General features: G+C 38.1%; 3 protein-coding genes across 4 annotated transcripts; 2 read left to right on the forward strand and 1 right to left on the reverse strand.

Moving 5' to 3' along the window:
- The first annotated feature begins 5,816 nt into the window (after nucleotides 1-5,816).
- On the forward strand, nucleotides 5,817-9,674 carry LOC127782665 (hypersensitive-induced response protein 1). Of its 2 annotated transcripts, none has more exons than XM_052309932.1 (6): nucleotides 5,817-6,051; nucleotides 7,470-7,665; nucleotides 7,937-8,057; nucleotides 8,181-8,272; nucleotides 8,345-8,441; nucleotides 8,987-9,674. In XM_052309932.1, exons 2-6 carry the CDS (start codon nucleotides 7,477-7,479, stop codon nucleotides 9,340-9,342), a joined length of 855 nt encoding a protein of 284 aa, XP_052165892.1. In that variant the 5' UTR covers nucleotides 5,817-6,051; nucleotides 7,470-7,476; the 3' UTR covers nucleotides 9,343-9,674. The 2 variants fall into 2 exon arrangements, with proteins under 2 accessions (XP_052165892.1, XP_052165893.1); XM_052309933.1 differs by lacking the exon at nucleotides 5,817-6,051 and adding an exon at nucleotides 6,828-6,954.
- A 1,387-nt stretch (nucleotides 9,675-11,061) lies between these two features.
- On the reverse strand, nucleotides 11,062-12,288 carry LOC127782668 (protein PXR1-like). Its single transcript, XM_052309936.1, has 3 exons — nucleotides 12,203-12,288; nucleotides 12,007-12,060; nucleotides 11,062-11,705 (listed from the first exon to the last, which is right to left on the reverse strand). Exons 2-3 carry the CDS (start codon nucleotides 12,058-12,060, stop codon nucleotides 11,394-11,396), a joined length of 366 nt encoding a protein of 121 aa, XP_052165896.1. The 5' UTR covers nucleotides 12,203-12,288; the 3' UTR covers nucleotides 11,062-11,393.
- Nucleotides 12,289-15,641: 3,353 nt separating this feature from the next.
- LOC127782664 (aminopeptidase M1-B) lies at nucleotides 15,642-25,384 on the forward strand. The gene is made up of 19 exons (XM_052309931.1): nucleotides 15,642-15,948; nucleotides 16,052-16,197; nucleotides 17,806-17,908; nucleotides 18,131-18,317; nucleotides 18,435-18,528; nucleotides 18,637-18,790; nucleotides 18,946-19,050; nucleotides 19,143-19,259; nucleotides 20,163-20,276; nucleotides 21,037-21,219; nucleotides 22,018-22,309; nucleotides 22,396-22,517; nucleotides 22,629-22,726; nucleotides 22,945-23,122; nucleotides 23,200-23,314; nucleotides 23,401-23,468; nucleotides 23,596-23,673; nucleotides 24,804-24,881; nucleotides 24,964-25,384. Exons 1-19 carry the CDS (start codon nucleotides 15,739-15,741, stop codon nucleotides 25,147-25,149), a joined length of 2,628 nt encoding a protein of 875 aa, XP_052165891.1. The 5' UTR covers nucleotides 15,642-15,738; the 3' UTR covers nucleotides 25,150-25,384.
- Nucleotides 25,385-25,430: the final 46 nt, after the last annotated feature.

Below are 25,430 nucleotides of genomic sequence, written 5' to 3' on the forward strand. Positions count from 1 at the left end.
TTGTGTATCCTAGCTATTACCTTCCCCATCCGCTATCTCCGGCTATAGCAGCAGCTATAGCCGGAGATTTAGAACATTGATATTTATGCCATGCAGGGTTGATCAAACTAATTTATGTGAATTCATTAAGTTGTTCCGTCAAGAAATAAAAAGATGTTGGTTATTTTTGAACGGTTTATTAATTATAGTTTAACTTTCTCACCTATAAATTTATTTAAATTAACTGTTTGAGACTATCATATGTGTACAAGATTTGGGGCTTGTTATGTCTGTTACCACTTTTAATCCTAGCAGAGTTTTTGAGAGTGAAAACTTTCGGAATTACAAAATTTTATACAATATCAATGACAATAATATATTTGATTTGTTGTTGTACGGGTTGGAACTTGGAAGAGGCAACAAACCCTTAATCAAGAGCAAGTCATAAGGGCAATTACTATAAGCCTCTTATCACTAATTCTAAGATGCCATGTAGACTCGTATGATAATGTGAAGGACAGAAGAGAGAGAGGAGTAGCCACCCATCATGCAAGAGGCAACCTCCACACAAATTTTAAGAAATAGGAGAGAAAGAGAGAAGTTGATTGGTAGCAAGTGAATTGGGTGCAGTGTAAGTAGATACAATCTATTATATGTATCACCTTTAAATTAATATATAGATGATTTGGACAAAATTAGATTTGACTACTCTCTCTATTATAAAACTTGCCCTAAGAGCGCCTTTCACTTCTTTGATTCTTTCTTTCTAATGATTCCATGCACTCTGATTGGATCGATGATAAAGTTAGGCATCATTCTCTGATCGGATGACCATGTCTTGGAGCTCTGATCAGATGTTGCGTTTAGAGCAAGTTTAATATAATAGTATAGTCCACTGCTAGCTACAAATTATTTATAGCCAATATAATAGCTAACTCATACAATAGTTGCTTACTATAATATTAATACCTGATCCCACCTATCATACATATATTACGTCTTAAAATTCGTGCTGCAGTTGGCTATATATCTGTAGCCTGTTGCTCTTATCTCTCTTCCTTGATCACTTTAAAATATGTTTATAGCCAGCTTATAGCCTGCTATTGTACCTGCTCTTAGGCTTTGTTCTTTTTTGTGAGTTACCAACTTCTCCTCCTTCATTTTTTGCGCGCATGTGTTTTTTTAAAAAAAATTTCTATAGGAAAGTTGCTTTATAAAATCATACTAATTTATTTTTAAAATATTTTTAGCTAAAACATAATTAATTATGTAGTAAACCACCCATACCTCCGAACTAGTTAACTTCACGTGACCTCCATATCTCATCAAGGTCAAAATAGAGAAAAACAGGGTAATCCATACTCCCTCCATTCATAAATACTTGCTTTATACTATTTGAACTTTGATATAAATAGAGTAAATTTCATAAAGCTACAAATATTTTTACCAAACTATCGCAAAACTATAGATTTAAGGTGTTGTATCAGAAAACTACAGGTTTATTATTAAGTTTATCACAAAACTACATATTTAAGATATATGATCACAAAACTATAGATTAAGTAGCAAATTTATCATAAAAATATTGGTTTAATGCTAATTTAATCACAAAACTGCAACGTTTATAGCTCAAACATATTAATATTGCTAAGGATTTGACCTCTAAATTCTGTAGTTTTGTGATAACTTCGATATTCAATATGTAGTTATGTGAAACTTGGCCTTAAATATGTAGTTTTTTTTTATAAATTTTACGCTAAATCTATAGTTTTGTGATATAATGCATTAAATATGTAGTTTTATGATAGTTTGATCAATAATATATATATATATGTGTATATATATATATATATATATATATGTATGTATGTATATATATATGTATGTATGTATGTATGTATGTATGTATGTATGTATATGTAGTTTTATGAAATTTACTCATCTAAATACTTGCTTGATACTATTTCTATTTCTATTTTGATCACTATCTGTTCACAAACAAATATAAATATCTGAAAAGATGCTTTATTATTAAAGCGTGTTGAATGCTAACATCAATATTACTAGTTGATACCCTGCGCTTTGTTGCGAGATATGTAGATGAATGCATGTTATACATTATAGAAATGGTAAATGTATATCTTTAAATAATCTGAAAATGATGTGGAGATAATGATTTGACATTGCTTGCATATTGAGTTCTAAAAAAATCAACAAAATTATAAATAATATGTCATTTTTGCATGATATTTAAAATACGTTAGATACTAATTACTAGTGGGTGATGATGTGATACTCTTACATGTTGAGTTTTAGAAGTTAGTAAGTATCAACTATATAGTAAGATAGATTTTTCAATCATAGTAGTCTAACCATATAAAAAGTCATTATCAGTGGCCAAGTTGAATTTAACAATGGATAATGAAGTATTTGAGATCAAGGTTTTTAAAATGATCCACGTTAGATATTGCAAAGTTTTATTTGATATAGTGCAAAGTTTTATATTGATATAGCAAAACAAAAGTTACAACATTACAACACAGTAAGGTTAAAAAAAACATAACAAACATGCCATCATCACAAGTGTTGTCGTCTACACCAACCACCGAGTGGGCTAGTTGTCGCACCAACCGGCCACGCCGGCTGCCCAACACCGCCTCCCATTATCGTCGCCGTCGGCCCGGTCGGCCATCCATTGTTATTGGCCTGACCACGCCAGCCTCCCATTGCCCTCGCCGTTTGACCCTAGTCATATTTGACGCGGAGATGATGGACTAGGGACACCACATCAGATCTAGTCGTGATGGCGCTGTATCAGTAGCCCCATACTAATGGTTCACCATAGTAGCCTCTCCGGGCTTGCCAAGCTCCACATCGCCTCACCCGCGCAAGAAGTTAAGCGCATCGGGGTTTAGCCCCGTCGCCACCATCATGACTCACAGCTAGGTTCTCTAGGCAGTGTGCTCCGACAACGGTGAGGAGGAGAAGAGGAGAGATGAGGGGTTGCGGTTAGAGCAAGGATAATAGTGAGCTATAAGCCTATTATAAGCTTATATGGAAGAGAGAGGTAACAAAAAAAAATCAAGGGTGTTGGCTCTCATGCAAGAGCTAGCTTAACACAAGCTCCAAGACAAATACATTAAATTTACAAGTGAGAGATAGAGAGAAGAGAAGAAAATTGTAGCCAACCTTATAGCTACTCCATCCGTCCCAAAATATAAGCATTTTTAGTTATGAATCTAGACAATTGTGTGTCCAGATTCATAGCCAAAAGTTGCTATATTTTGGGGCGGATGTAGTAATTTATTATATATGATGGTTTTAAGATGAACTAATAGTAGGAAGTGAGCCCTATTATTATCCTTGCTCTTACGATTTTGCTCTCGAGCTGCCAGCAGCCCGCACGAGGACGACACGTGGTGAGTCCGATGCCGTTTCACTGTAACAGACCAAGAATATTCTATTAATAAACATTTATATCTACTAGCAATAAGTATAGATTGCCCTGGAGGATAGTGCATACTCCCTCTGTCCCAAAAAAGCAACCTAGAAGGGGATATGACCCCTTTTAGTTTCACGTAGGGGTGAAAACAGAGCGGATATTATCCGATCCGATCTGCTCCGAATCCGACCGGAGTGAGGATATGGTAAGAGTTTTTAGATATCCATCGGATGCGGATGCATATGCGGATTTTATCATGTGGATGCGGATGTGGTATCACCGATATCCGGCAGATGCGGATTATCCGATAGACGATTTGGCGGATAATCCACATATTTTAGGCCAAACAACTACACAATTGAGCCCATTTTACATCGGCCGGCCCATCTAGCCCATTTTTGTTGACCTAATCCCCGATCTTCCTATCCAGCTATCCCTACCCTATCCCTTCGATCGATCCCTTCGGCTCTACCACTCACACGCGCCGGCGCCGCCACAGGCCCGTCCACTGTCGATCAACTGCCAGTCCCGCGCCGCGACGCCTCCTCCTCCTCCACCGTCGACTGCCCTGACTCCCCATCGCTAGCCGCCACCGCCACAGCACCGTGACGCCGTCTCCTCCAGCCCCTGTCCACCGTTGCCTGCAGCCTGCTGTCCCCCATTGCCATCCCTGCCATCCCGCTGGCTCCAAATCAGGTATTGTGTTCTTTGTCTAATTTGAATTTTCAATTTTGGGATTTAGAAATTTAGAGATGAGCTTTGTTTTAGGAAAACTAAGTCAGTAGCAACATCTAGTTTGATTAATTTCATTCATTTCATTAGGACTCTAAAAATGGCACCTAGAAAAAGAGGTACAAAAGCAGCAGCAGCTGCAGAAACTAGCATGGTTGTTTATATTATGGATGTCTTTTGGCTGTATTTTCTTAGAGAGTTGAGATCATATTCAGATGTTGTTTTGCCATCGTATTGCTGCTCATTGTATTCCTGCCTTCTTGTTGTATGGATTGAATATAAACTTAACATCCGTCAATTTTATTTCATTTCCGAACCGAGTCCGCACCGAATCCAACATCCGAAATAATCCGCTCCGTATCCGCATCTGCACGTCATCTGCACCCGCTTTAAAAAAATAGTATAGGATATGGTATGACCACTATCCATCCGAATCCGCTCCGTTTTCACCCCTAGTTCCATGAATCTGGAAAGAGGGTTGTCTAGATTCGTTGTATTAGGAGGGGTGGTTGTCTTTTTAGGGACGGAGGGAGTAAGAATTAGGAAACGTCTTTAGGCCATGTTTAGATCTCATCTCAAAATTTTTCATCCTATCACATCGAACGTTTGAACACCTGCATAAAATATTAAATATGGGCTAAAAAATAACTAATTACACAGATTACGGCTAATTTGCGAGACGAATCTTTTAAACATAATTGCTTTATGATTTGACAATGCGGTGCTACAGTAAACATTTGGTAATGATGGATTATTAGGCTTAACAAATTTGTCTTGCGGTTTACTGGCGGATTCTGTAGTTAGTTTTTTTATTAGTGTCTAAACACCCTATACCTAATATAGTTTACAGCTGTGTATCTAAACACCTCCTAGTCAACAACTCCTATCCAGTTGGAGTCCAATTAATTTTCCAGTTGGAGTCCAATTAATTTTCTCTGTGATCCGGTGCCCTCTGACCCGCAACTTCCTTTTGGCACCAAACTCGTCTTATCCGCATGATTGTTGACTACAGTATGTAGATTGGCATTGGAAGATACTATGATTATATAGATTGACGACTTTACCTAATACATCATCCGTTTCAAACTTTAAGCGTTTTTAGTTTCTTTAGCGAAACGAAAGGTAGAGAGAAAATATTCTGTTTTATAGTTATTTTAGTCGTTTAATTCTTTCCCAACATCTTAGTGGCGGGAAATATATAGATTTCCATTAATTAGAATATATATTTTAAAAAATATATTACGGTATAAATATCAAAACTCTACCGATACTTATATTTTAGAATAATAAAGGAAGTTAATTTTTTTCCGAGCAAATACATATGCGCATGCGTACACCTGCGAATGTGTCATCTAGCATATACTCCCTTCATCTAAAAAAATCAATATAGTATTAAATGTGACGTTTTAGTACAACTAATCTAAACAAAAATATATCCAGATACGTTATACTAGGAAACAACTAATCTAATACTAGGTTGATTTTTTTTTTTTTGACGAAGTGAGTATTTGTCCTATTGATCGAGAAAATGCTTTGATGACTAATCATATGGATAGAGCTGTAATTTTAGTTTTTTTATTTGTGACGTACTCCATCCGTCTCATAAATATCAACATAGATTAGTATTAGAAGCAGTTCTCGTTTTGGATGGAGGGAGTATTAATTTTGGCATATGCTTGCGGATAGGCGCAAAAAAACAGGGACGGTTTATACTTGATAAGCAGCGGCGGAAGCCCCACGATTTTCAGAATTTGCCCTCCTCACTTCTATACTTCCATCCCCTTCCTTTATACACCCAAAAAAAAAAAAAGATTCTTTTTTTTTTGGGGAGGGGCCGAGGCAACCGTCGCCGCTCCGACGATCCCGTCCCATCCGCCGCCGCCGGAGATTTCCTCGAGGTAAGCCCTACCCCGCTCCTCTCCAGCCTCTCTCCCCTTCGGCGGGCGCCCAGCCCGAGCCCCGACCTCGATTTCTTGGAATTTCTTGGCGAGCGTTTGTTTCTTGGGGTTTCCTCTAGATTTTTTCTTTTTTTTTATTTTGGGGGCGGATTTAGCTCTCGTGGAGGAGATTGGGCGGATAATTTCTCGGAGGGGGGAGGGGGATGTTGGAATCGGGTGGTGGGTAATTTCGTCGATTCTCCGGTCCTTTTCCTTGAGTTTTGCCTGGGAATTGCGGTTGGTTCTTGGACGCGGTTTGAGTTCTTGGTTTTTTACACTTTCTGTGCGGACAGATTTAGGGCTTGCGCTTTGCGAGTGGGGGTAAAATTCGATGGTGTGCTGTTCCAGCTTTGTCCACACACTGCTTGGAAATTTCAGGAGGTTTTTTTTTTCAGTCAAGTCAAGCACGTCTTCTTTTTGCTAGACTAGTCCATGAGATGGAGGTTAACGTCGAACTGTACCCACCTCAGCTAAAAAAATAATAATTCCCAACAACTGTATCCAAGTGGCTGTATTGTGTTTAGTTATGACGCAGATGAATGCTACTCGCTAAAGATTGTGATTTTCTTAGTTGTCGCCTCGTCGGATAGAGCCCTGTGGGTGAGAGCGCTTGACTTTTATCAAACAATAATTGCATGGCAAGTGTCTTGTTTGATTCGTCTGTGCTTTGGCCTATTTGCATCGCCAGAGTGGCTTGCGCTGGCATTTAATCAAAAGTATAATCATTCCCCCAAGTCCTCAGGATTAGCATAATCTTTAGCTTTAACTATTTATATGATATATTTGGCTTATCTGTAGTCTTTAGTGGGCAAGAACATCCCGAAGCAGATTTATCCTATCAGGCTATCAGCACTAAGTTGATCGGCACGTATATGTTTTCTTTTGCGTCATTCTTTTTCATTACTGCATTTCTATGGTGAATTGTTTTCTTTTCTTTTGTATGGCTACATCTATTACCCTGTTGACTTCTGTGAGCCTGTGATGTAGTAATCTTAGGCATTTTTCAGGGAATGATTACACAGTATAAGTTTGAGTAATGTGTTATCATGATATGCTTTTCAACAAGATATACATATTTTTTGCAACACTGTTTGGTCTAATTATCTGAAATTGCAATTGCTTGACTTTTCATTTGGGATGCGTTGGGCAATCTATTGTCCTGACATACATTCATTCATCTTCATTTGTAGCCATGGCTTTATCTTTTTTAGTTCATATCTTTTGTTTCTGTTTGTATGTACTAAAAACTTGAAATATGAATTTCCATTGGAGAAATTAACACCAACGGAGTATAAGCAAGATTATGGCAAAACATTCAGTTGTTAGTTGTTTCGTTAGCATATGGCACCATTTGTAATTCTGCATTTCTTCCTTTCTAGATAAGCCATGGGTCAAGCACTCGGTTTGGTACAAGTAGATCAATCGACAGTAGCCATCAAGGAGTCCTTTGGGAAGTTTGATGAGGTTCTTGAGCCTGGATGCCACTTTTTACCCTGGTGCATAGGGAAGCAGATCGCTGGATATCTTTCCTTGCGTGTGCAGCAGCTGGACGTCCGTTGTGAAACAAAGACTAAGGTTTCCCCAGTTTATTTTCTTAACTCTGGTTTCTTTTATATTTCATGGCAAGTGTCTGGAGCAATTGTCAGGCATGATAAAAAATGGTTCTCAAAATTCTTGCATTTTGTTCCATTCGTTTACTCCTTTATGATATCATACTGATGATGGCTATGTGCACTTATCTCTGTTTTCCTCATTCTTCACTTACACTAATGCATGATGCATCAAAGAATAAACCCACCTTTTCTGAGCTCTCTGACGATGTATACCATTTTGTGGATATCTGCAGGACAATGTTTTTGTCAATGTTGTGGCATCTGTGCAATACCGTGCTCTTGCTGAGAAGGCATCAGATGCCTTTTACAGGCTTAGCAACACCAGGGAGCAAATCCAGTCGTATGTTTTTGATGGTAAGGTTCATGTATGCTGTGAACATTCATGCATCCGATGCATTTGCAGTTCATACTCTTCTGATTACCTTATCTATGTTTTGCCTCTATTGTTCAATGCTAACAGAACTTTCTTCCTCGCAGTGATCAGGGCTAGTGTTCCAAAGATGAACTTGGATGATGCATTTGAGCAGAAGAATGAGATCGCAAAAGCTGTGGAAGATGAGCTTGAAAAGGTTTGTGTTCAATAATTGGTGGTCATCTAGAGCATAATGGAGTTTTATACTGACCTAGTATATACTCTGTAGGCAATGTCAATGTATGGTTATGAGATTGTACAAACTCTGATTGTTGATATCGAACCAGATGAGCATGTTAAGAGAGCAATGAATGAAATCAACGCAGGTAATTATTAATTAAAACATCAATTCATTCCATTTCTTCAGACATTATTTGGCTTGGTGTTTATGCTTGACATTTGAGCTTGCATTGGAAACAATTTTCTTCTGTTTAGACATGAAAATGTTAAATTATCTTTCCGAGAAACAAAAACCATGTTTATATTGTCTAGTTTTATTCAAGTTTTATACTGAAACACTGAAAATTGTTGCCACAAATATTTTTAGGCTTTCAACACAGTAACACTGGAAGTTATATATAGATGGAACACTGAAAAGTTATATATAGATGTACATATATGAATATTAACTTCGTGAATACTTGCACCATAACAGTCATAAGTAACACAGGCACATGTAACTGCAACCTATTTATTACATTGTGTGCAACAAAAAATGTGTTGATCAACTAGTCCAGTAAATATTTCGTGCTTTTTAAGGGCCTGCAACATATATGTTTGGTTGGTCTGGTGTTTTTCTAAAGATGAGCTGTATGGTTGTAAATGTGCTGGACGGCAACATAGTTTTAACTGCTGTTACTTGATGATACAGCTGCTAGGCTGAGGGTGGCAGCCAATGAGAAAGCTGAAGCAGAGAAGATTCTTCAGATCAAGAGAGCTGAAGGAGATGCAGAATCCAAGTACTTGGCTGGTCTGGGTATCGCAAGGCAGCGTCAGGCTATAGTGGATGGGCTGAGAGACAGTGTTCTTGCCTTCTCCGAGAACGTGCCTGGGACCTCTGCCAAGGATGTCATGGATATGGTTCTGGTTACGCAATACTTCGACACCATGAAGGAGATAGGAGCCTCATCCAAGTCCTCTTCGGTGTTCATCCCTCACGGGCCAGGTGCCGTCAAAGATATCGCTGCGCAGATAAGAGATGGTCAGCTCCAGGCCAAATTGATCTAAGAGGATGGCAGGGAATGGATGTTCTGGATTTCTTGGGCATTACGAAAGTCTGCAGTAATACCTTATCTACGTATTCGATATTTTGTGAGATAAAAACTTAGGCAAAAGAAGTTCTATTGTAAGTATCACATGCACGCGTGCTTCAGTACCGTTTGTTCATAGTAATTCCTGAGGTTATTTCCCTAGACGAGTGTCAATATACTTCTTGAATTGCATGTTTCTGTAAATAATTCCTAAATGTTACCGGGCTGTTTGGAATTATTTGCATATTGATGTTAGTGACCTTAAGTAATGTCCCATCTTATTATGTGATGTCATGATGATTTCCAGAATGCTAGAGTTCAATACTGCTTGTGGAGAAATATCAAATACTCCCTCCGTTTTGAGATTACCTGTCGTTCTTGCTGCTTTGTCCTAAGTTACACTTTTTTGTAGCTTTGACCATTAATTTTTAAAAATTCGTTTAACATCATAAGGTTTATGTTTTTTATTTACTATATGAAAAATGCTTTCATAAAATATAATTCACATGTTGTTAATCTATACAAATTTTTAAAAGTTGATGGTTAAGACAGAACAAATCTACAACTAAAAGGGCCCCTTTAAATTACATGAATGAAAAAACGGAGGAATAAAAAAAAACCATATGATTCTAACAAGTGTAAAACAGATGATTGTAAAATACAGTATAAGATAGGAATGGCCATTTGATTAAGTCACATGAAAAACACAAGAATTTAAGGAGAAATAAAGACTTAAAGGATTCTTTCCATGAGGTTCTACATTAGGAAAAACACAAGAATTTAAGGAGAAATAAAGACTTAAAAGGATTCTTTCCATGAGATTCTACCTTATGTTAAATTTTCTCTAAAACTTGTCTGGGAAGAGGCATTTCATAGAAATTTCATATGGTTTTATAGGATTTATTCTTTTGATTCAAAGGGATATATAGGAAAAATTTCTATAGGAATAAAATCCTTAAATTTTTTATGAATTTCCTTTGGCCTAAGTATTTCAAACGGAGGGAGTACCATACTTTTTTTCTCTGCCAGTTCAATGCCTTAGAGCATCACCAACAGTCTATCTATTCCATCCCCAATCCTATTTTTTTGGGATTTTGGTTAAAAAAAAAACTGGTCCAACAGATTCCCAAAAGAGCTCTGGATGTTTTGGAGTTTTGGAGTTCCCATCTCCAATTTTCTCGGTACGTGTATTTGAGGGCGAGAGAACGACTCCTAATCCCCTCCTTCCACGCGAATTTCTAAAAAAACTAGAATTTCTATTGGTAGTTTAACAATTTCTAAAAAAAACTAAGGTTAACAATTTCTAAAAAAAATAGAATTTATGTTGGTAGTTTAACAGAAGGGCCCACTTTTAGTTTTTAGGATTCAATTTAGGTATCTCTTGGAGGAAGGGGTTTTTTCACCTCCTATTTTCAGTTTAAGGGATAGATTATTGGTGGACTGTTGGTGATGCTCAGAGGTTTGGAGATGGGAATCTGGAATTTCTGCATTGAAAATCGTGAAACTGTGCTTAAGATTATTCGCCTTTTCCTGTTTGTTTTTCAACGGATGGCACGAACTCAAGAGGGAAAAAAAAAAGCATTTCTTCACTTCTTCAGCTCTACTGGTACTCTGCTAGTAATTGTTTACAGGACATGCAGAAACAATGATATAAATTTCGAGAGAAATTAGGTATAGGAGCACATTTCTGTAGTAATTGATTCTTTTAGAAAATTTAAATCGATCTTGTCGTAAAATTATCGTAACACATACATAATCTCCAACACCATCTTGCAAATGAAACTCATTTGCGCTATAAATTTCACTTCCTGATCATATCATACAAGCAACACTCAATGGCGCCATGGTCTTCAGCAAAGACGACTTGAGACCATCATCATCGTAAGAAGGCAAAAATTTCTGTACCAAAGCTTCCATTCAGAAACAGATCGTCACTAGCTGCAAATCCTGCAAATGTCTGAAAATGTTTGTAATTTCTCCTCTTGTCCAATTGCAAGAACTGCCTAAGAATCCCAGAACACCTCCTCCTCAGCCGCTGGCAGGTGGTGCCGCATCTGCAGCAGCAGCATTTGCCGTCGCACCCTCCTCGAGCTGGACGAGTCGGGCCACGATCTCCTGCTTCTTGGCCTTGAGGTCGTCGATCTTGGCGTCCAGCTTCTCCAGCTTGGCTCGCAGCTTGGCCACGTCCGTCGTCTCCTCCACCTTCTCCTTCTTCTCCTTGCCCTTCTCCTTCTTCTCTTTCTTCTCCTTCTTCTCCTTGGCCGGTTTCGCCGCCTCTTCGCCGTTCTTCTCTTTCTTCTCCTTCTTCTCCTTCTCCGGTTTCGCCTCTTTGGCGTGTTCCTTGATGATGATGATTTATAATTGCCATGCAAAAAGGAGTGCAGATGTTCGTCAGAGTTTGGTGAGCAATGTTACATGGTTGTGTGACTAAAGTGTGATTGTTTGAGAATTTCTTGTTGTAAGCATCAAATATAGTATCACCTTTCTTTTTGGTTTTGAAGACTAGTATTTATTATCTTGTATTATTGTGAGAACTCTCCTAGTTCGACTGTCATTTCTTATGATTCTCACACAATCATGAGTGAGAATAAGTCTTATCCTGTCAACAATTTTTTTTTCAAAAAACCAGAAGAATGTTTACCTTGTCCTTTTTCTCCTCCTTGTGATGTTCCTTGGCTACATCTGCAGCTTCCATCTGCATTGACAGAGAACATGATGCAATGTTCACAATATTAGCTTGGAATTAACACACCAGTCATGTTTTCATGAAATGGAGATATGAAGCTTCTCAAATCAAAGATTCAAATGCAGAGCGAATGGGAGCTTAGCTAGCTTGCCTTTCTCAAGAAACTACAAGATTATCTGTGGTGAGATTTCTGTGAGCCTTGACTCTTGTGGACAACAAAACCAATTTCAAGTAGTATGGATATATACAAACTAAAATTGAGTTCTATGGATATATACAAGCTAAAATTGAGCTCTATAATTAGGATAGTGTATGGATTTGGGCATGCTGTTGTGAGGATAAGAGTGAAAGTCTCATTCAGCTAAGAATAGCATCATTTTATTTTTCCTTCTGTAGTACTACTAGCTAGCAAGAAAACCTACCTGGCTATCTATTCCATTAATGAAAATTGTCTTATAATGATAACAACCTATATATGATTCATAAGATACCAGGCATGAAAAAGTATAAAGAACTGGGAGAGCGAGAGATGGAATGAGATAATTCTTACTGTCAATTGCATGCAAACTTTAAAATATATATAGCCATACATGAGAGACTATTTACAGGGTGAATTAAAACAAGAAAGTTACAAGAATTAACTCTAACAAAGCTACTGCATTGATGCTATAGGGGGTTAAACTTGGTGGTAATCAATATTAATTTTTAAAGAATTAAGTTGTGTACCTCCTTTACATCCAAATTAAGAGTACATGAGAGACTGTTACAGGTTGAATTAAAACGAGAGAGTTAAAAGAATAAACTCTAACAAATGTAGAAGTTACTACATTGTAGTCAAGGGCTCAGTCAATGCTTTGATTTCTTTCTTTGGTTGGTGATTCAATGTTCTTGATTGATTACAATCTTTGTAATTTTTTTCTACGGTTTTCATGTCCTTTTGTATGATGTAAATATTTTTTTTAAATGCCATACTGTTGGACAAATACATAACAGTAATTCCCATAAAAAAATAATTGATGTTGTGCTTGGTAACTGGTGGATCAAGAAGAAGCCATCTTTGATCTTTGGTGTCAAAGATCCTATTGTTAGTTTAGGGTGTAATCTTTTTTTCTTTTTGTTTGTGGTGCGTTCGTGATGCGTTGAGTCTGTCGTGTATTATGTTTTCTCCTTTTCTGATGCAATAATATGCCAGCTTTCTTGCGTATTTGAGAAGAAAGAGCTCCTTTAATTACATCCCTCATTTTTAACACTAAAAATAAATATATGTTTTTTTCACGAGTGATGAACTGAGCTATGGCCTTGTTTAGTTCGCGAAAAGAAAATTTTTGGGTGTTACATCAGATGTTTGACCGGATGTCGAAAGGGGTTTTCGGAGTCGAATGAAAAAACTAATTTCGTAACTCGCCTGGAAACTGCGAGACGAATCTTTTGAGCCTAATTAAGCCATCATTAGCACATGTGGATTACTGTAGCACTTATGGCTAATCATGGACTAATTAGGCTCAAAAGATTCGTCTCGCTATTTCCATGCAAATTGTGCAATTAGTTTTTGTTTTTATCTATATTTCATGCTCCATGCATGTGTTCAAAGATTAGATGTGATGTTTTTGGGAAAAAGAATTTTGGGAACTAAATCAAACCTATCTTGTAGGGTCAATGTGAACCGTCCTGATATTTATTTGTGCATAATTCTCATGCTACAAAGAAAACATGCAACACACTTGAGGGATCCTCAGTTGCAATGCTTTGGAGCCTAGTTGGATAATACTATATGGCAAGTTTCATTTATTACCCTGTCAAAATAATTTGATAAGCGGCAAACCGAAACACACCATTAAAAATCTTGTCTTGATATAATATTGTCATTTAAGCAGGGAGGGTTTAGATTTCAGGTCATTTGTAAAATTTCAGTTACCTTTCTCATTCGTTGATGAAAAATATAACAGCTCTCATCGCTATCATCATTTAATTTCCATATTTAAACAAAGTTCCATCTTAAAATTGATTTTTCTATCCTAAACATGAAATAATTTTATAAATTTATACTTGATTTATATTTACAAAATAATACGAAAAAGTACTCAAACTTACATGAAAAAAAATGTAGTAGCATATGCAATAAAAAATTATATGAAAATTTTTTACTTTAACCAACAAAACCTATTCTTAATTTTTGATTGTTTCAATGAGAACATTTTTGAAAAATTAAGAATTCTAGTATTTTTTTTATTCCTTCAGAAATAGATAAGAATTAGTTTGGTGAATCGGAAACTATTTTTCAAGTTTATAGAAAAAGTCCATGTAATTTTATGATCAATAATAGTTTTCATTTTCCCCAAACCGTCTAAACTCTTATCCACATTCTGATTTAATATCTCAAAAATTAGAAAATAAACTATTCCCTTTGTTTCATATTATATGTCATTTAATTTTTTTTCTTAATCAAACTTCTTTAAGTACGACCAAGTTAATAGAAAAATAAAGTAGCATTTTCAACATCTTCAACATAAAATTAGTTTCATTAAATTTAACACTGAATATATTTTGATATAATGTTTGTTTTGTATTGAAAATGTTACTTTATTTTTAAACTTGCAAACTTAAATAAGTCTAACTAAAAAAATAAATCTAACTAAAAAAAGTCAAACGACTTATAATGAAACAGAGGGAGGCCCCGTTTGGTATAGTTCCAGCTCCCAACTCCAACTTATCTAGAGCCGGAGTTGCGCCAAACAGTCCAGATCCTCCATTTTTGGAAGTGGAGCTGGTAGAGCTACTCCTAAAAAATCAACTATGGGGGTGGAGCTGGATTTATGAGGGTGGAGCTGGATTTTTGCTGCTCGACAGCTCCACTCCACCCAAAAGACCCACTACCCTTTAAAATTTTAATGTATTTACACAAAAATACCACTGAACTACCCCTTCATATCTCCTCTCCTCCCATTCTCTCTCCCCATCTTCCTCCCTCCCTACAGCAGTCAGCAACGAGCCAGCGACGGACGACGGCGTCAACGTCGGCGGCGGCAGGCGATGGTGGAACGGCGCGGCGCGTGAGAGCCACGGGCGGCGGCGGCGTCAGCGGGCGCGCGGGCGATGGTGGTGCACGGGAGGCGCGCGAGCCATGGTGGCGCACAGGTTGTGGTGGCCGAGGTGGTGCACGGGCAGTGGTGACAATGGTGGCAGCGGGCGAGCGACAGCGGCAACAGCCGCGGCCGCTGTAGGGCGACGCGTGGGTGGCGGCAGCGACAACAGTAGCAAGGCGATGCCAACCATGTGTTCGACGAAATGCCTACAAGGAACGTGGTGGAGTGGAGCTGACTAATCTAGCCAAATACTTTCATACCCACCTCAGTTTATATAGGAGTTAGCTCTTGCTGGAGTTGGAGTTTAAAACCCTATCATACGGGGTCGGAGTATTAAGGATCTCAGGCTTTTAAAACAGTGCCCAAGGTTCCCTCTGGGTCCGGGCCAAAAGGCCCTAAACCTATTCAGGCTCTGTACACGTGGCGGGCCCAAGGTGCTTATCCTGGCCCGGAAGCAACCGAACAAGAGTTCCCTTCCTTTTTAGCCGGCGGCGAGGGGCATAATCGTCTTCTTCCCTCCCTCCCTTCCCCACTACTCTACTCCCCCACTCGCCGTCGCAACTCCCGCCGCCGCACCGCCACACCGCCGCCGCCCCCGCCGCAAATGGCGGCCTCGCCGGAGCAGTTCCGGGGCCAGGCGCGGCTCCCGCGGTGCGCCTCCCCGCTCAGCTACGACCTCCGCCTCCGCCCCGACCTCGCCGCCTGCGCCTTCTCCGGCTCCGCCGCCGTCGCCGTCGCCGTCTCCGCCCCGACCCGATTCCTCGTCCTCAACGCCGCCGAGCTCGCCGTCGACGGATCCTCCGTCCGCTTCCAGGCACGCGCGCACCGCCTCCCCCGTTAACCATCCGTGTCTGTTTGCGTTGTTGCCGTGTGTTCGTTTCAGGGTCGCTCAATCGTTGTATGATGGGGTTTTGTAGGATTTGGTGCCTTCCGAGGTGGTGCAGTTCGAGGAGGACGAGATCGTGGTCATCGGGTTCGGCCAGGATCTGCCGATCGGCGAGGGCGTGCTCAAGATGGACTTCACCGGGACGCTCAACGATCAGATGAGAGGCTTCTACAGGAGGTATCGTTGCCACCTCTTTCAGTTACAGATAACTGGTGATTGTTGCTAGTCTCTCGTTCACATGAGGTGCGAAGAGGCATTCCAGCAGCAACAGCTTGCAGTTCTGGTTTATTAGATGGTAGTCGCGGACGTGGGATTTCTAGATAGAGAATCGAGTTTTAGAGAACAATGTCACGATATCTATGAAAAATCATTTTTGATATGCCATTAAAAATGAGTAAATAGTTTTCCATAGTTTGGATGATTTACATGAATTTGGAGAATTTTTTGGTTTGGAGGCTACTTTTCTGAAAATGTATAATTGGTTCAAATTCTTACTCCAATATTAGTTAAAAAAGAAGACTTAAGAATATCTATTCTTCGTGCTGGAGACGACCGATTGAAACTTGAGGAAATAAGAAAAATATTACATACTACATAGGATGTATGGAAGAGTCCAAGACACCTAACACTAGTATTACTACAAGCTATTGAAATTCTAACAAACAATTACTACAAGCTATTGAAATCCTAACAAACAGAAGACAAAAAAATTGAATACCTAATAAAGAGAGGAGAAAAAAGAATTGAGGATGCAGGAATCGAACCCTCGACATGATATATAATAAGAAAGCTTTAAACCAGTACAATAAGATAAGCTTTATGATATAACGCATTGTTTTCAAATATCTTGGGTATCCACTTGAATACCTATGAACCATGGGGGGTTCACACCTACTAGATGAGGTCCGAAGCTGCTATTCGTTGTTATGAGTAACTAGGCTTCGAGCAGTGACTTGATGGAAACTGCAAGTGTGTGTTTGGAAGCAATCAATAGCATTGGCACATGAACTTTAACAACAAGGGCTAGGTGTACCGGTTCAAAAATTGTTGCCATGCTTGATGTGCTAAGACAATGGATAGTATCTATATCTTATTTGGTAATGTCCTAGAAAGTGACTAAGATCTCAGGATCTTTAGGATGTGAGCTTGAATCTACAATCTTATCTTATAATGATCGACCATCCACTCTTTGTTAATCCTGAAACACTCTTCATTAAACTTATTGAACCATTTGTGTCTGCCTAGGATCCTGATCTTGTCTTCAAAACACACACTATACGCTATTGGTAGAGTATGCTGCTCTCCATACTACCATAACACCATCCATAACTCGCAGCCTAGCACCCACTGTTCACGAGGCCCTATAGAGCATTAGCATATGTATATCCATCTTAATAATGTAGTTTTGATTATGATTTTTTTGGCATGTTGTAATATTATAGGGCTTGGATAACAAACATAGTTTTTGGGATATTTATTTCCATTTTTATTTGAAATTGCCACAATTTGATGTAACTAGTACCTTCCTGTGCTATATACCATTTGTAAGTCTTAGTTTACTCCTGTCCTGTCTTTGTGTCACCAAGATTCATGATTGGAGTGTGATGTATAAATACTGTATATATTATCCAGGACCTCCATGTTTGGATTTTATCTTCATTTTTGTAACAAAGCTGTATACATTACATAATCAGTGTAGTTTGGAGTGCACCGGTTGTACTTTCTTTATATCCTTGTGATATGTTTTTAATGCATTGTGGGTGGTGTTTCCGTGTTTGATTGCAGCAAGTATGAGTACAAGGGGGAGTCAAGAAATATGGCAGTTACACAGTTCGAAGCTGCTGATGCAAGACGATGTTTTCCATGCTGGGATGAACCTGCATTTAAGGTGTTTAACATGCTACAATGTTGTTTCCCTAGGAGTGTTTTGATGTAATTCAGACAGGAAAATATTGTAATGAAAGAAAAATTCAGTTTGCACTTCTAGTTTTTACACAGGTCTTAACTACTCATATTTTCATGGTCCTTGGCTCCTTGCTCTGTAGAATTTGGAAGGTTGGATCAATTATCTAAAATAACATTACCTCTTGTCTGGTTATTTCTGGTTTAGGCTAAGTTCAAGCTAACACTGGAAGTTCCATCAGAGTTGGTAGCACTGTCCAACATGCCAGTAATTAAGGAGACAGTTCATGGACCTCTCAAGACCGTCTATTATGAGGAATCGCCACTTATGTCAACTTATCTAGTGGCTATAGTTGTTGGTTTATTTGATTACATAGAGGGCTCAACATTAGAAGGTAGAATTTCAGTTTCTGTCTCCATTGTTTGCTCTCTTTCATTCAAACTATATGATATGTCCCTTCTTTGCCTGGTCTTTACACATTTTTTCATTGGCTTTTGTTAATTTAATGTAGGCACCAAAGTTCGTGTGTATACTCAAGTTGGCAAGAGTAACCAAGGAAAGTTTGCACTAGATGTTGCAGTGAAGTCACTGGATTTATTCAAAGAGTAAGCTTCCGACATAGTCTTGCTTCTAAGCTTTATTTCTAAAGATGAGGCAGAATACCATGGATGGTGCCTATTTCACTACAATAACTAATAATGTTCTTTTATCAGTTATTTTGCCACTCCTTACCCGCTACCGAAGTTGGATATGGTTGCTATTCCTGATTTTGCTGCTGGAGCTATGGAGAACTATGGGTTGGTCACTTACCGAGAAACAGCTTTACTTTATGATGAGCTGTTATCCTCAGCATCCAATAAACAACAGGTTATGCCTATATTTATCTTTATCAATTTCATTTGTTTCATTTACTATTGGAGAGTTAGTCTCGCACTTGAATCCTCATGTGTAGTTTTGGCCAGGTAAACTGCTATTTTTAAAAAAGAAAGAAAGAAAGAAAAATTAACATCTGTTCTCTTTAGGTTGCAATCACTGTTGCACATGAATTGGCTCATCAATGGTTTGGCAATCTTGTAACCATGGAGTGGTGGACTCACTTGTGGCTAAATGAGGGTTTTGCTTCCTGGGTATTCAATCTGAAAACTATTGTTTGAGAAATTAGAAATATTGTCCAATTGTTGTGTATCTTACCGGCTAATTATTCCATATGTTTCAACAGGTGAGTTATTTGGCTGTGGAAGCATTATTTCCAGAATGGAATAACTGGACACAATTTCTTGATGAGACAACCTCTGGTCTCAGACTGGATGCACTTGCAGAGTCTCATCCTATTGAGGTAATTTTCTTCAGTATGCTTTGGCGAAGTCACTGATGGATAAGAAACATAATATTTTGATGCTGCACAAATATGCATTACAGATATGGAAGTACATGAAAGCAGTAAGATAAGTGAATTAACAAGGATACAAATTGTGCATGCATACTGACTAGGGATGAAAACAGAGCGGATATGGACAGATAATGCTCATACCATATTCGTTTTCATATTTTTTTGCTGGATACGGAAACGAATACGGATAGCTCGAATACAGAAACAAATACGGATTATCTCGAATACAAATAAGAATCGAACATGATCGGACACGAATACGGAAACAAATTTTTTCTCGGAACACGTAAGCCAACTCAACTTCTAATAGAAACAAATATCAACATATATAATTAGCTCATTTTATATAAAATGTAGTATAATTTATAAATATTTTTAAAAATTTAAATAATATTAATAGTGTGGACTAGTGTTAAGAGATGAACTACTCTTAAAATCTAAAAAGATAAAGAAACGGGGTATGCCTCATGGCTTCTGCGGATATCTGAATTATTATCCGTATCCGATAGAAACCCCGATACCATATTCGTATTCGTATCCGTATCCGAACTATCCAAGAATTATCCGATCCGAAAGGTATCCGTATTCGTTTTTCTCCGGAGCGGACGGGAACTATCTGCTCTGTTTTCATCCCTAATACTGACTAGTCATACAAAACAACCAATTTTTGATATTTTTATAAATCTTTGCTTAATTTATTCAGGTGTTGATGCTTAGAAATTAGATTTTTTTTTGGGTAGAAACTCAAATATGTCAATATGCTGCCATGCATGTTTTACTATTTCTGTCTTCACAGAGTTAGCACCTTTGTCCCAGTTGTTAATCTGGCTATTTGGTATGTTCGTTCAGGTTGACATAAACCATGCCTCTGAAATTGATGCAATTTTTGATTCCATAAGCTATGATAAGGGTGCTTCCGTCATTCGCATGCTGCAAAGTTACCTTGGTGCAGAGCGTTTTCAGGTTAAATCCTGTTCTTCTTTCTCCTTGAATGAATTTACCAAAATCTTGTTTTCTGCAATGGTCCAGCCTCCAGCATCTCCTGCTGCTAGTATATCAGCGCTCTTGAATTGACACTCTTATCCACGCATGTTATATTTATATTCTTCATAAACAACTCAGCGCTAGATGGCTCTACAGAAGTCCAGATTGCATTTAACTCAGATTGATTAAGAAAATTTTGTTGACCAAAAATAATAAAGGGCATCGTAATTGTTTGCTTTGACTTTGTTTCTGGTCATTTTGCAAATCTGTGGTGAATCTGCTGAAGAATATCTTGAGTTTGGATTTTTCTTTTTTAGTTTTTGTTTATTCTTTCCAGTAAAGAAGGTGATATCATAGAATGCATGCGGTCAACAAGTCATATCAACTTTTACCAAAGGCTGTAGAATATATAGTTGAGATATATAAACAATGGTGTGAGTGATTTTTTCATGAAAGATATTCATAAGTTTTTAGACCAAAGTATGAAGATTGATCCAGCTTTACTATACCCAAGATAAGAGTCTCTTTACAGGAAAAATAAATAAAGAAAAGATATTCATAATTTTACAATTACATCATTTCTTTTGAATACTCGGTAACAACGTTTAGAATTTTAGTACCCATATTAGCATATTGTTGACTTTCTATGAGATTGTGTCATGTTATTGACTTTGTATTTATTATCACAATTTATTAGTCTTCGGCAGGTGCTGATTTTGTGAATTTTTTACTCTTTCAGAAAGCTTTGGCATCATATATAAAGAAGTATGCTTACTCGAATGCCAAAACAGAAGATCTATGGGCTGTTCTTGAGGAGGAATCTGGGGAACCTGTTAAGGATTTGATGACTACATGGACTAAGCAACAAGGATACCCTGTTATTTATGCAAAACTAGATGGACATGATTTGCACCTTGAACAGGTTTTCTGGCAGATTTCTCATTCTCATGTTATACCAACATACATGAAGAACTGAATATATGTATCCATCGACCTTGCCTTATTCCATTGCCTTATGCTTCGTCCAATCTGAAATCTAAGTCTTTTTGGCCTTATTCCCAAGAACTAAGGAAGTAGCAAAATGGTGTTGTTCCCTTCATTTATTCCATTAAAAACACGATCCATTTATTCATAATAGTAGTAGCTTTCAAGTAGAAAGAGAATGGAGGGAAAAAAGAGAAAACTGCCTCAAAAATTCTACAGTAACTTGCACTTAAGAGAGATTGAAAAGAGTAAAAGACTAAAATGACTTTTATTTGGATTTGAGGTGGTATATGTCTAAGTTTTAGCTGCACTAGTCACTTGTTCAGGATCGCTTCTTTCCAGAACCTCTACTTTTATTCATACATCTAATCTTATATTAGTTTGTTTCTTTTGTTTTTAACTTCTCATAGTTGTCTAGAGGACCTCACCTTTCCTCATACACACTTTTAGGACAACATGTATGTCACCTTGATCAGAAACTCAGAACCATAATAACTGGAGATGAGAATATCATAGTGTGCTTTGTGTTTCATGTTTTCTTTCGTTATTCATGTATGGTCTGCTGATGTCTTTATTCACAAGTGTATGGTTGTATTTTTTTTCTCAAATGCATCCAATAACTGGCAAAATTATAGATTTCGAAGTATTGGAACTAGAAAATTTCGTTCTTCTGGCCCATATCAGTGCTTTCATATTGCAAAAAGAGGAGCTTACTGAAGTCTCTGTTCTATTACAGGCACAGTTTCTATCGGACGGATCCTCTGGTCCAGGCTTGTGGATTGTTCCTATAACATCATGTTGTGGCTCATATGATGCACAGAAAAAGTTTCTCTTGAAGGGCAAGACTGATAAGGTCCATATAGACCTCACTGCCTCCCAAAATGCCGGAGGAGAGAAGGGTGAAAACTGTTGGATCAAATTGAACGTTGACCAAACTGGATTTTATAGAGTGAAGTATGATGATGAACTTGCAGCTGGACTTGAAAAGGCAATCAAAGCCAATAAGCTCTCTTTAATGGATAAGATTGGTAATGACAAGATGAATTTTCAATACTACTCGTATAATATATCCTTGTCAAGATTTTGACAACAGAAACACAATATTTTGCTGCAGGTATTGTGGAAGATTCATACTCCCTTTCTGTGGCTCGCAAGCAAACACTGACATCCTTGCTTCGCCTGCTGAATGCTTATCGCAATGAGTCTGATTACACTGTGCTTTCACATGTAACCTCTGTAAGTAAACCTTTCGCCACCTCCAATGAAATCATATACCTTGTATCTTTGATTGATTCTATGGTATCAACTATTGTTCTCAATATTAAATACATGCATCCTTTTTGACAGGTATGCTTAGGCATTGATAAAATATCAGTTGATGCTACTCCTGAATTGTCCAGAGATATCAAACAGCTTTTGATCAATCTTCTTCTATCAGCTGCCAAGTATGCTAACAAACTTAATGTTTTACCATTTTCATCATCATGTTTATCTGGATTTCACGAATCTGGATATTATCATTTATGTGCATTTGTATATTTACTTCTGAGTTGGCTCATGCCACTGGTGAATTTGTTTCTGTTAATAAACTTCTGTTTACTATATTCCTGCTGTTTTCTTTCTATGATCATATTGAAATCCTTCTTGTACTTCTAAATATCAGAACACTAGGCTGGGATCCCAAGGAGGGCGAGAGCCATCTTGATGTAATGCTTAGATCATTGCTCTTGATTGCCCTTGTCAAACTTGGACATGATGAGACTATAAATGAGGGAGTTAGGCGGTTCCATATCTTCATAAAAGACCGCAAAACTAACATTCTTCCCCCAGACACTAGAAAGGTTCAGGCTTTTGCTTAACATACTACTGCAGTGTTACCTCTATGATATCTAGCATACTGATATGCATTGGTCTGCAGGCTTCATATCTTGCTGTGATGCGGACTGTTACTACCTCCAGCAGAGCTGGTTATGATGCCCTCCTGAAAATCTACAGAGAAACAGCTGAAGCTCAGGAGAAGTCACGCATCTTAGGTTTGTGCATTCCAACCGTCTAGCTTAAGCGACAGCAGGAATTTTCTGATGAGTTGTCCTGGAAAGTAACGTTTCTTCTGTTTTAGGTTCATTGTCTTCATGCCTGGATAAGGATATTGTTCTTGAGGCACTAAACTTCATGCTTACTGATGAGGTTAACCCTCTGAATCATTTATATTTTACTTATTCTGAACAAATGATTCCAGATAGTAAATGGTAGAATGAGAACCATTATACACCATTGGTACAGAAGCCAATCTAATCTCTCTCTTGCTTGTTAGGTACGGAATCAAGATGCATTTTATGTCCTTGGTGGTATCAGCTTAGAAGGACGAGAAGTTGCATGGGCCTGGTTGAAGGTATGTTATTATAGTTGCAGGGTACCTAAAGTGGATTATTATAGTTATCTGATAAACAACGCACACATTTCTGATATTTTTGAAAGAAAAAACATAAGCACTGTATGTGGTGCTCAATATATATATTTTTTTACTGTTGTGAGGGGTTCAAAGTTCAATTTTTCTGCCAAATGCCAATGCATACTAGGTGTCTATCTCAATACAAGAACAAATAATTTGTTAAAGTTAACGATGGAACTAAAACAGATGAAATAGGGAAGATGAAATTATCAAAACTTCCTTTGCACCGTCCGTGCCAATATCCAAGTTACTGCAATTGAATGATGTTCCCTCCCTGTTCACACTTTGCACGATTAGGTCTCTTCACCCAAAACTGGCGCAATCAATCTATTTTACCAAATATCATTGGTCCTGCTCTTTTAGCCAACCAGAAAACAAAAAAGCAAAAGGTTTTACTGAGATACAGTACATCATAGGAAAGCTGTTCTGACAGATGAACTGAAGCTGTTTATGCAGTTGCACCAAATAGGAGTATGCTGCTAATGAGCTTTGTGCCCTTACCAATGGCTGGGAAACTTATTCCATTATCTAAAAAAATTTTGATGATCACCTCCATGAGATTTAAATCTCCAAACCCATTCACGAGTCCACAATTCTGCATAGCTCTCTGCTATTCGAGGGAAATCCAAGCTTGTAGCGTATGAATAACAATAGAACACATTTTTCCACTTTATAGAAGAGATGCTGCCTGCATAACACACTATTTGATACTACCTCCGCCCCCAAAATAATTGTAATTCTAGGTTGTTTAGCATATATTAAGATTTAAGAAGAAAGACTATGATACCCCTTATTAAATGGTATATAGGTAAGAGTGGGAGGGTAGTTGAAGGTAAAATAGAGAGAAATTTGAATAAGAAATGATTAATGAGACCATTAGTATTCCGTTGTGATAACTATTTTGGGACAAATTCAAATCCTATAAATACAATTATTATGGGACAGAGGCAGTAATAATGAGCTAAACGAAGAAGTTACATTAATAAGTTCTGTTATTTTTAGCAAGTCTGATTAGGAGTTCAGAGTAAGTTGTACTTTTATGACCATGAGCCCATCTGTGCATGATGCAGGAAAACTGGGATCATGTCTTGAAGACCTGGCCATCAAGTTCACTCATATCGGACTTCGTCAAATCTACTGTTTCACGGGTACGCGAAGTCACCGACCACTTTTTGCTTCATTGTTCTCCTTGCTCTGCTGCTAAATTCGCCGTTTTCTCTGCATGATCAGTTCACCACAGAGGAGAAGGCTGCTGAAGTTTCTGAGTTCTTCGCCGGTAAAACCAAACCATCGTTCGAGCGTGCACTGAAGCAGAGCCTCGAGAGGGTCCGTATCAGCGCGAGATGGATCGAGAGCATCAGGAGCGAGCCTAACCTTGCTCAGACAGTGAACGAGCTGCTGCAGCACGACATGTAGCCTTCCTTTTGGGCTAAAGCTATTTGTACGCTCATGGAGGATCGTACAACACAAATGTTCTTCGAAAGGTTGTGCCGGGTGTGGCTGTTCTAACGATCATATTTTAAAGTTTGTTTAGTTCTATCTTTATCTTTTGCTTGGGCAATCGAAAAGACATGTTTGGTCCTCGCAGCGAGGTGTGCTTGGTTCAGCTTTTGTCAGGACTGGCAATGAAAATCACAAATCTTGTACAGAACTGTTTCATTTCTACAGCCATATCAGAAGGGTTACAAAAATAACAC

This window comes from Oryza glaberrima, chromosome 8 (assembly GCF_000147395.1).
Source record: "Oryza glaberrima chromosome 8, OglaRS2, whole genome shotgun sequence".
NCBI lineage: Eukaryota > Viridiplantae > Streptophyta > Magnoliopsida > Poales > Poaceae > Oryza > Oryza glaberrima.

What these genes read in the sequence shown, in the direction of transcription:
- LOC127782665 (XM_052309932.1), top strand. Translation starts at nt 7,477, where the DNA reads ATGGGTCAAGCACTCGGTTTGGTACAAGTAGATCAATCGACAGTAGCC. An exon ending in GTTGTGAAACAAAGACTAAG is followed by an intron (nt 7,666 to 7,936) that starts GTTTCCCCAGTT and finishes GGATATCTGCAG; the next exon opens with GACAATGTTTTTGTCAATGT. An exon ending in CCAGTCGTATGTTTTTGATG is followed by an intron (nt 8,058 to 8,180) that starts GTAAGGTTCATG and finishes TCTTCCTCGCAG; the next exon opens with TGATCAGGGCTAGTGTTCCA.
- LOC127782668 (XM_052309936.1), bottom strand. Translation starts at nt 12,060, where the DNA reads ATGGAAGCTGCAGATGTAGCCAAGGAACATCACAAGGAGGAGAAAAAG. An exon ending in AGGAGGAGAAAAAGGACAAG is followed by an intron (nt 11,706 to 12,006) that starts GTAAACATTCTT and finishes ATCATCATCAAG; the next exon opens with GAACACGCCAAAGAGGCGAA.
- LOC127782664 (XM_052309931.1), top strand. Translation starts at nt 15,739, where the DNA reads ATGGCGGCCTCGCCGGAGCAGTTCCGGGGCCAGGCGCGGCTCCCGCGG. An exon ending in TGCTTTCACATGTAACCTCT is followed by an intron (nt 22,518 to 22,628) that starts GTAAGTAAACCT and finishes CCTTTTTGACAG; the next exon opens with GTATGCTTAGGCATTGATAA. An exon ending in TTCCCCCAGACACTAGAAAG is followed by an intron (nt 23,123 to 23,199) that starts GTTCAGGCTTTT and finishes ATTGGTCTGCAG; the next exon opens with GCTTCATATCTTGCTGTGAT.